Source organism: Heterodontus francisci, chromosome 4, assembly GCF_036365525.1.
Source record: "Heterodontus francisci isolate sHetFra1 chromosome 4, sHetFra1.hap1, whole genome shotgun sequence".
Taxonomy (NCBI): Eukaryota; Metazoa; Chordata; class Chondrichthyes; order Heterodontiformes; family Heterodontidae; genus Heterodontus; species Heterodontus francisci.
In genome coordinates this window covers 143,586,081-143,593,988 of record NC_090374.1, presented here as the reverse complement: position 1 = coordinate 143,593,988, position 7,908 = coordinate 143,586,081, and the positions used below count along the sequence as shown (strand labels likewise).

The following is a 7,908-nucleotide window of genomic DNA, read 5'->3' as shown; positions in this document are numbered from 1 at the left end:
TTTTATTTTGCAGCTTTTAAAATATGTGCGTTCCCATAGTAGTTACAATTCTTAAAAACAATCCACTACTGATTATCTTGTAATACAAATAACGTACAGTTACAGTGTTATTCAAATAATCTAGAAATGTACACGTTCGTGCGTGCGAGTGAGCAGCTATGCAGTCTTCCAAAGACTGAGGTTACAGTTTGACCTTTCCTAGTTTAGAAAAAATATTGGATCAGGTTCCATTCTATAGCAATATAAAATGCCCTTAGCTGGAGGTTTTGCAATTAGATCGTTTCGTTTGAACAAGTGGTTATATTTAATTACAGTCATCTATCGACTGAAAGGTTTTGCTTCTGAATCAGCTCGATTACAGAAAGAGCCGACTAATTCTTACATGTATAAAATGTACCTGAAATGCTACGGGAGTAACAGGAGCAGGAACACAGCAGAAATTGTATACACCTACGGTATAAATGCAAAGGGGAAAAGTGCATGAAAAATATAATTACCTAATCTTGAGGGTGGTGGAAAGGATACTTCGCGGGTGGTGATCGTACGCAAGCGTAGTAGGCTCATTCATGTTTTTTATTTCCAGGGCTGTTTCCCAGCATATTGAGAATTAAACGTGCAACATAATTTTACATTAGATGATACATTTCCTGCCTCTGCCCGAACCAATAAATGTATTCAAGGTTGTAACTAAGCATCCGTTCCCGGGCTTTCAAAATACATGTTAGATATACACACGTATGCAAAAATGGAAGAAACTCTCCACTGTCTTCTTGCATTGTAAGAATTCCAATTAAACTCAGTGCAACCAATAAAATAAGCAAACACATCAATTGACAATAATACAAGTAATAGGTGGACGATTAAACCCCGAAGAGTTGATTCCTTTTGGGGACATATTGAACTGAATCCGTTTTATTTACCCCAGCAAGTACAAGGCGAGAGAATTGAACCCAGCCGAGTGGGATTCAGTCAGTTATGAATGACGTTTTCCTACTTGTATACTTGTAATTATTTTCTATTTTGCCTAAGTTTTGGTAATGTCCATACCAAAGATGTCAAATACTTTTCTGAAAAATGTATATTTCATATGCATACATTGCGAAAATTGTAAATTCTGAGAACAGGCTAATGTGTGAGCCTGTAAATTAGTTTAACTGTAAGATAAGCTGAAATGAATGGAAGATGAACGAATTAAGCTTTTCTCTAAAAATATACATAATTACAAAATAAAAAGTACACCTCCAAGAAAAGTACTCGAATTATTGTGTGATGAACCCACAGCTATTTTCACAAGCTACATTGCCACGTGAAATGATTATGTAGACCCTACCCTTACAATTGTTAATATGGAATATTACACCATCAGCAACTTGCCATGTTGCAACTAGGCGACGATGTAAAATGTACGGCAATATCAAATATTAGCAAATGTTAGCTGTTGCAACTTTACATCAATATGCCCAGGATTAGATTTCTAAATTGTACCCTTTGGTTGAAATTCAGTAGTACCCTGGCAAGTTTCCCTGTTCCTAACTTTCAAGTATAATGGTAATTGCGGATCATGTTTATTTTACAATGGAGGTGTATTTGAAATGATTCTGTACATCGACGATCCACTATTGCATCAAGTATTATTTTAGTGAGGCGACTGTATTCAATGAAAACTTGGCAACCAAATGTAGAAACCAAACATAATTTTATTCTGGCCTGTTTGGAAAATATTTCAAAATGTTAGACACACAAAAGGGCCAATTCTAGCCATTTATAGATATGCTTATTCCAGTCAATTACTTTAGAAAACGTGCAAGTGTATTAGGCGCAGCCTTAAAACGAAATTCAGCACGTATTAGGTTAGGAAACTATTACAAGGTTCACAAAAGATATCTTTAACTAACGGTATATTGAAGAATTTCTGTATCCCTGAATAACTATTGTTCAGTAGCAACCTGAGTAAAAACAGGAACAAAATACTTAGGATGCTAGAAGTCTGAAAATAGGTTATGGGCTTGAAACGCTAACTCTGTTTCTGACCTGCTAAGTGTTTCTAGCATTTTCTGTTTTATATAGATAAATCGTGATAATAAGTGACTGTGGTGAAGGTTATTTTACATCTTGATACAGAAGTACCATCCAGGTCAGTTCCATCTGGGGTAGTGATCCATGTGACTTATCTGGAAACTCTCAATGAGGGAGACAGCGCTTCCATTGGTGCTGAGCTCCAGCCAATCGGTGAGGGCCCTCGCTGTGCTGTCCCCGCCCCCCCCCCCCCCCCCCCACGGCCGGTGATTGACAGCCAGCGGGAGGCAGTCGGGCGGCAATTGGGACTCGTTCAGTGTCAACTATTTATCATCTGCAGCGTCTGCTTCATCAACATTGCACTTGGACACAGACTGAGGGAGTTCAAGAGCAGCCACAGCTCATAACCAAATCCTCAGAAACAGCAGATAGCAGAGCACTGAGATCCGCGTCTGACCGATAGAATTTTTTTTGTGTGTGAGGCAAAATATAACTTGAAGTTTTGCTGTGATCCAAAGATACAGTTTTAATTTTTTATATAAAAGGTTTTACTGATCGAAAATTATTTCCAGCATGTCACATTTCCAGTGATGCTGGAAAGCGCCGGTTGTTGACTGACGCTTCATGCGGGTGCAACAAATAGTTTGCAAATCCTCCGAGCACCTTTGGTGCATCTTTTGGTTTGATTGTGAAACCATATTTGTGTTTTTTTGGGAGAGTTCAGCTGTAAAAACACCTCTCTGTTAATAGAAGCCAGTCTTTGGTAATACTGCTCCTGTGCTGATCGGGACTTGCTGTGATCAGGGCTGATAAGATTCACGATGGATGGCAGAGGGTCTTTGCCCTCTGCCCCGCTGCCAGGCTCCTGTGTGCCGCCTAACCCTTCCACCGTGCCCATTTCAATGGCAGGCGGCAACTCACTGCTGCGACCCCCGGCGCTGTTGCTCCGAGCCGCCGCCGCTGCAGCCGCCGCCGCCTCTGCGGCTGAACGGTACCCCCGGACTCCGAAGTGCGCCCGCTGCCGGAATCACGGCGTGGTGTCGGCGCTCAAGGGCCACAAGCGCTTCTGCCGCTGGAGGGACTGCATGTGCGCCAAGTGCATGTTGATCGCCGAGAGGCAGCGGGTCATGGCCGCTCAGGTCGCTCTGCGGCGGCAGCAAGCGCAGGAAGAAAACGAAGCCCGGGAGCTGCAGTTCATGTACGCCGGAGGAGGGGCCGCCGAAGCCGGACTGGCCATGGCAGCGGTTGCCGCGGCGGCGAACGGTATCATCCCGGGATCGAGAACCGTCTCGACGCCTTATGAGATCTTCGGAGCCGAGTACCAGAAACAGAAAGAAGGTGAAAGTCAGTAAACTGAAAACACGGACTTTAAATTAATAGAAACCAAAGGATAAACTAGCAAAGTCTGCTCGAAATCTGTCCATTTATCGCCGTTTAATTGTCGCAGGTTTCTGCTAATAATTATTTGTTCTGCTTTGTACCCATTTTCCCCACCATTATCGATACCGTTCGCAGCAGATATAGCTTAACGGTTGTAATATTATTGCTTGAATATAGTGAATCGAGTGCTCCGGATCAATATTGATCATGCAAATAGAATTTACTTGTATCGTTCAGTTATTAGGTCAACATCTCTAATCGTAAATCCGAGATTAATTCCTAAACCTGAGTTGTAGTTACTTGCAAAGCCGCACTGCTTGCAATGGTTTGATGAGCCTGAAAAAAAGTAATTTATCCGTTTCGAAACAGCCCAGGTAGAGTGCATAATTTTGTACGTTTAAATTACGTACTATCTTGTCATGGAAATAACTCTAGTGTTGCTGTAGGATCATTTCGGTTGTCTAGATAATGAAATTGTCACTTGAAAAACAATGTTTCCAATATCCAAACGTTATGATACGAAAATCTGCCATAGAAGTTTTTTCTGCATTCCATTCACTCCCTGAATATTCCAGTCACAATTGTCAGTATCTCATAATCGTCCCAAGAGTAACATATTCATTATCTGAATATCCAAATCAATGATAAGGTCTCGCTGCATTCCTCACACTTTTTAGATGGGGAATGATCTTTCGGATCTTCCTGCACAAGGAATGTGGTAAGAGAGAAATGGGGAGTGCGACTTTGCCGTAAGGGATCAAATGCAGATTTTAGTTGGAAATGTTTTAATTTAGGGGGCTGAAATTTCTGCCTGGCTATATTTCAGCGAGAGGCGATGTGAATAATGGTTGATCCAAAGAGCTTAACCGTGAGACAGTCCCCGTTTCAGTCAAATGCCAACTTCACAGCAGGGTTATAGCTTTCTAAATCAAGAATGAGCAGGTTTAATTGATTTTAAATAAAATACTGCAAACGTAGAAATAATAGGGACGTTTCCAGTTAATTTCAGAATTCTTCGACTTTCCTTCATAGTGAAGTAATCCATTGTTAATTTTACAGCATTCTGATAAAGGTACAAGTATAACGCGGAATTATTGTTTATAGTGTTGAACTAGCGGTGTTAACTCTGGCACTATTTATGCCATCTGCTAAAAATCCGACTTTGATTTAATTTACAACTCTCAGCTGCAGCCTTTATGGGGAATCAGCAAGAATCAAAGAGTTTATTTAAATATTACTATTCCGCAAATACACAATTTCATTCAAAAATGTCAATCCAGAAAGGTAATAAAAACAGAACATGCTGGAAATATTCATCAGGTCAAGCATCTGTGGAAAGAGAGAGAGCGGGTTAATGTTTTCAGGTCGATGACTTTTCATCAGCAAGGTAACGGATGAATTTAGGTTATTTAGAATGCCTGACTGAAGTAAGTCAGCGAATTTTAGCATCGAATCGATTGCAGTTTGGTTAAAATTGTTTGTTGAGGCGAACACATATTCTTCAGGAAGATGCACTTGTGCTTGTGAATGTGGAAAGCTACTATATTGTTTCGATTATCTCGATTGGATTGTGACATTAACTGGAGATGCCCCAATCTGATGGTAAAGCGGTATTGTTTTGAGTGGCATAAAAAGAATATTCCTTGTACTCGATCCGTTCCGACCTGAAAAAACTTGTTTTAATTGTTTTTTTTATATTGGGATAATGAAGACCAGAAAAGTTGAATTATAAAAATATTTCAATTTATTTTAATGTATAAAATAACACTCAATTAAGCCAATTTTCTTTGGGCGAATTGTAGTGTGGCCCAAGAGAAGGGTTTTTCCTGGATTTTGGAAAATTAAATTCAAAAGGAAAACTTGACTACACAATAAAAAGGTTCTCATTTTTTAAAAAGTGTGTGCATGTGGGGGGAGGTGGTGGGGGGGGGGGGGGGGGTGGGTGGGTGCGGGAGGGGTGGCGGTGGTTGTCTGAACTGACGTGTCTAGCACATTCAGCAGCATCATTTGCATATTTACGATATTAACAGTAGCTCTAGTTAGAATTTGATACCCAGACAGAGGATATATAGAATAGGCAAATTTAAAAAGATAACTGTTTTACATTCTGAGGGATGCCATCTTAAAACCTCTAATAACCCTTAAAAATCGGTAAAGTCAAAATTAAAATATTGAATTAAGTGCATTACAAATAACTTGCAGTGATTAAAAATTATCCTTGTCGTGGAAGGTCTGTAAAATATTTAGGAACTGAGTGTTGTACAGAACTTTCAGAAATGTGCTTTGGGACATTCAACTATATTGGAGAAGAGATCCCAAAAATGAAAAGTGTCTTCAATTGCTGCACGGCGATAAACCGGCTCCCAGTATTTCGCCTGCCGACAGGAGACAAGCTCTAGTTAAAAAAAACATAAATGGCAGCTCATTAAACAATCAGTTCACATTTCCACCACTGCTATATGCGATTATTTTATGCAGCATATATATCAAAATGACTGATTGCAATTTGCAAACTTTGGCAACACACCGCTGGCTTAATAAAATGAACCAGGAAAACTTCGCTCAATCCTCCAATGATAATGCAGTAAGAGGCTCCTGGGCAAATACGTAACTCAATTTAATACTACATACTAGTTAAGAATATATGAAATACGCTTAATTTCTAAATTGGAGGAAGACTGTAATTATACTGAACTGGTGCCTCTTTTTGGTTTAGGCCAAGCGGGAAACTTTACTGATGGGGTGACATTTAATATTGATACCAGACCTCAAATAACGTATTTCCGAACAAAACATAATCTGAAGTTTTCATTCAACTAATTTTAAATCAAAAACATAACAGTAAGACAGTGCATTAAAGTATGTGCTTTGGAATCAAAGTCTGTTATAAATAATTTCAATTTGGATGTGAAACCAAACTATCGAAGAAGACCCTCAAATTCATGCAAATCTATTGACCAGCATATCTCTCCTGCACCTCTCAGATATATTATTTTGTAATGTGCATTCATTCTGATGTAATAGAAAACCTTAATTGATATAAATACTATAAACAAATGAATGGTACATGAGAGAGAAGCTCCAGCGGTGGGTTATATTTTGCTAAACGTAGCCGATGGTTGCTTTTGCCTAACAGCTCACTTTTTCCATTCACTGTTACTGATAAAAATCAAACAGGTAGTTCTCTATCAAATTTAAAATGATATATGTAGTTGTTTGCTGATTTATGTGCACATTATATTTGTGCTTTTAATTTCCAGTAAAAGTAAGGCTTCATTAATCTACCACTTCTGGTTCCTGTGCCTGGTTAGAATGTTTCTGTTTCTTTCTAGGACAAAAGAGCCCCAAATACGAACTATTCTACAATGGTTTGGTGAGCAGATCGATTCTCCAGCCCTCACATTCTCTCGCTTCAGAGACTGAAGGGTCGGACACCAATCTCAGGGATAAAGCAGGAAATCCCGAAGCTCTGGAGAATGACTCAGCCCAGCTTTCACCATCACCGGATCCTCCATCGGAAGGCGCTGACAGCCCTCGCTCAGTGACTCCCTCGGATGTTGAGTCAGGCAACGAATGTGACAAACCCAAGGAGTTGGCAAAAGTCATGGTCAATCTTCCTGGCTCTTCCTCAAATCATAGGGCGCCCATTGATATCCTCACCAAAGTCTTCCCCAACCAGAAGCGCGACAAACTAGAGTGCATCCTAGCAAACTGCAAAGGAGACGTGGTCCAAGCCATCGAACAAGTCCTGAATGGGAAGGAACAAAAGGGACAAGTCAAAGATGTTGACTGCACCGCAGCCGCTTCTGGTGAGCTCCAGCGATCCTCACAGTTCACCTTAGCTGGGCTTTCTGGCAGTTCCATCGGGACAAAGTCCGCCTTCTCTCCCCTGCAGTCCAGCGCAGTTTTCGGAGCACCCACAAATCTGTACGGATTGAACCCTAGGCTGGGCGTCAACCCACTTCGACTGGCTTATTCGAGCCCCGGCCGAGGGCTCCCAACATTCATGTCACCTTATGTCACTTCTGGCCTGATGCCAACTTTGCCATTCCGCCCTCAAATGGACTATTCCTTCCCGGGCATCGTGAGGGACATTCCATATTTCCAGAACAAAGAGGCACTCTGCTCTAGTGGATTGTACTCTAGAATCAATCCGGAAAAACAGTGACTCTGATACCGTGAGACAAGCCAATTTGAGGCAAAGCATGTAATTGAATAGAAAACTCCGAATATGCAGACGTTTAAAAAAAAGAGTGGTTCGGGGATTATGGACCCATTAGTCCCACTTTGCCACCAGATTGCTCAACGGATCCATTGAATATCAGTGTGGTTATTTTGATTTTTTTCATTATTGCGGCTAACAGCATTGTACTGAACAGATTGGGAAGTACAGCATTGGGTTACAGAAATGATAAGCACACACAATCTGTGTTTCGTCTTATTGATTGCCTTCAAAGAAACGTGAGAAGCATTAGAATGGGGTTAAGATAACAGGCCTGAAAATGTAGATTA

At 40.7% G+C, this 7,908-nt stretch overlaps 1 protein-coding gene across 1 annotated transcript; it reads left to right on the top strand.

Annotated features, from left to right (window-relative positions):
* Window positions 1-2,837: 2,837 nt before the first annotated feature.
* On the top strand, window positions 2,838-7,564 carry LOC137368725 (doublesex- and mab-3-related transcription factor A1-like). The gene is made up of 2 exons (XM_068028909.1): window positions 2,838-3,354; window positions 6,729-7,564. Exons 1-2 carry the CDS (start codon window positions 2,838-2,840, stop codon window positions 7,562-7,564), a joined length of 1,353 nt encoding a protein of 450 aa, XP_067885010.1.
* Window positions 7,565-7,908: the final 344 nt, after the last annotated feature.

Bases quoted from the DNA above. Each gene is read 5' to 3' on its own strand.
- LOC137368725 (XM_068028909.1), top strand. From the start codon at position 2,838: ATGGATGGCAGAGGGTCTTTGCCCTCTGCCCCGCTGCCAGGCTCCTGT. The intron at 3,355-6,728 runs GTGAAAGTCAGT...GTTTCTTTCTAG, and splicing joins GTACCAGAAACAGAAAGAAG to GACAAAAGAGCCCCAAATAC.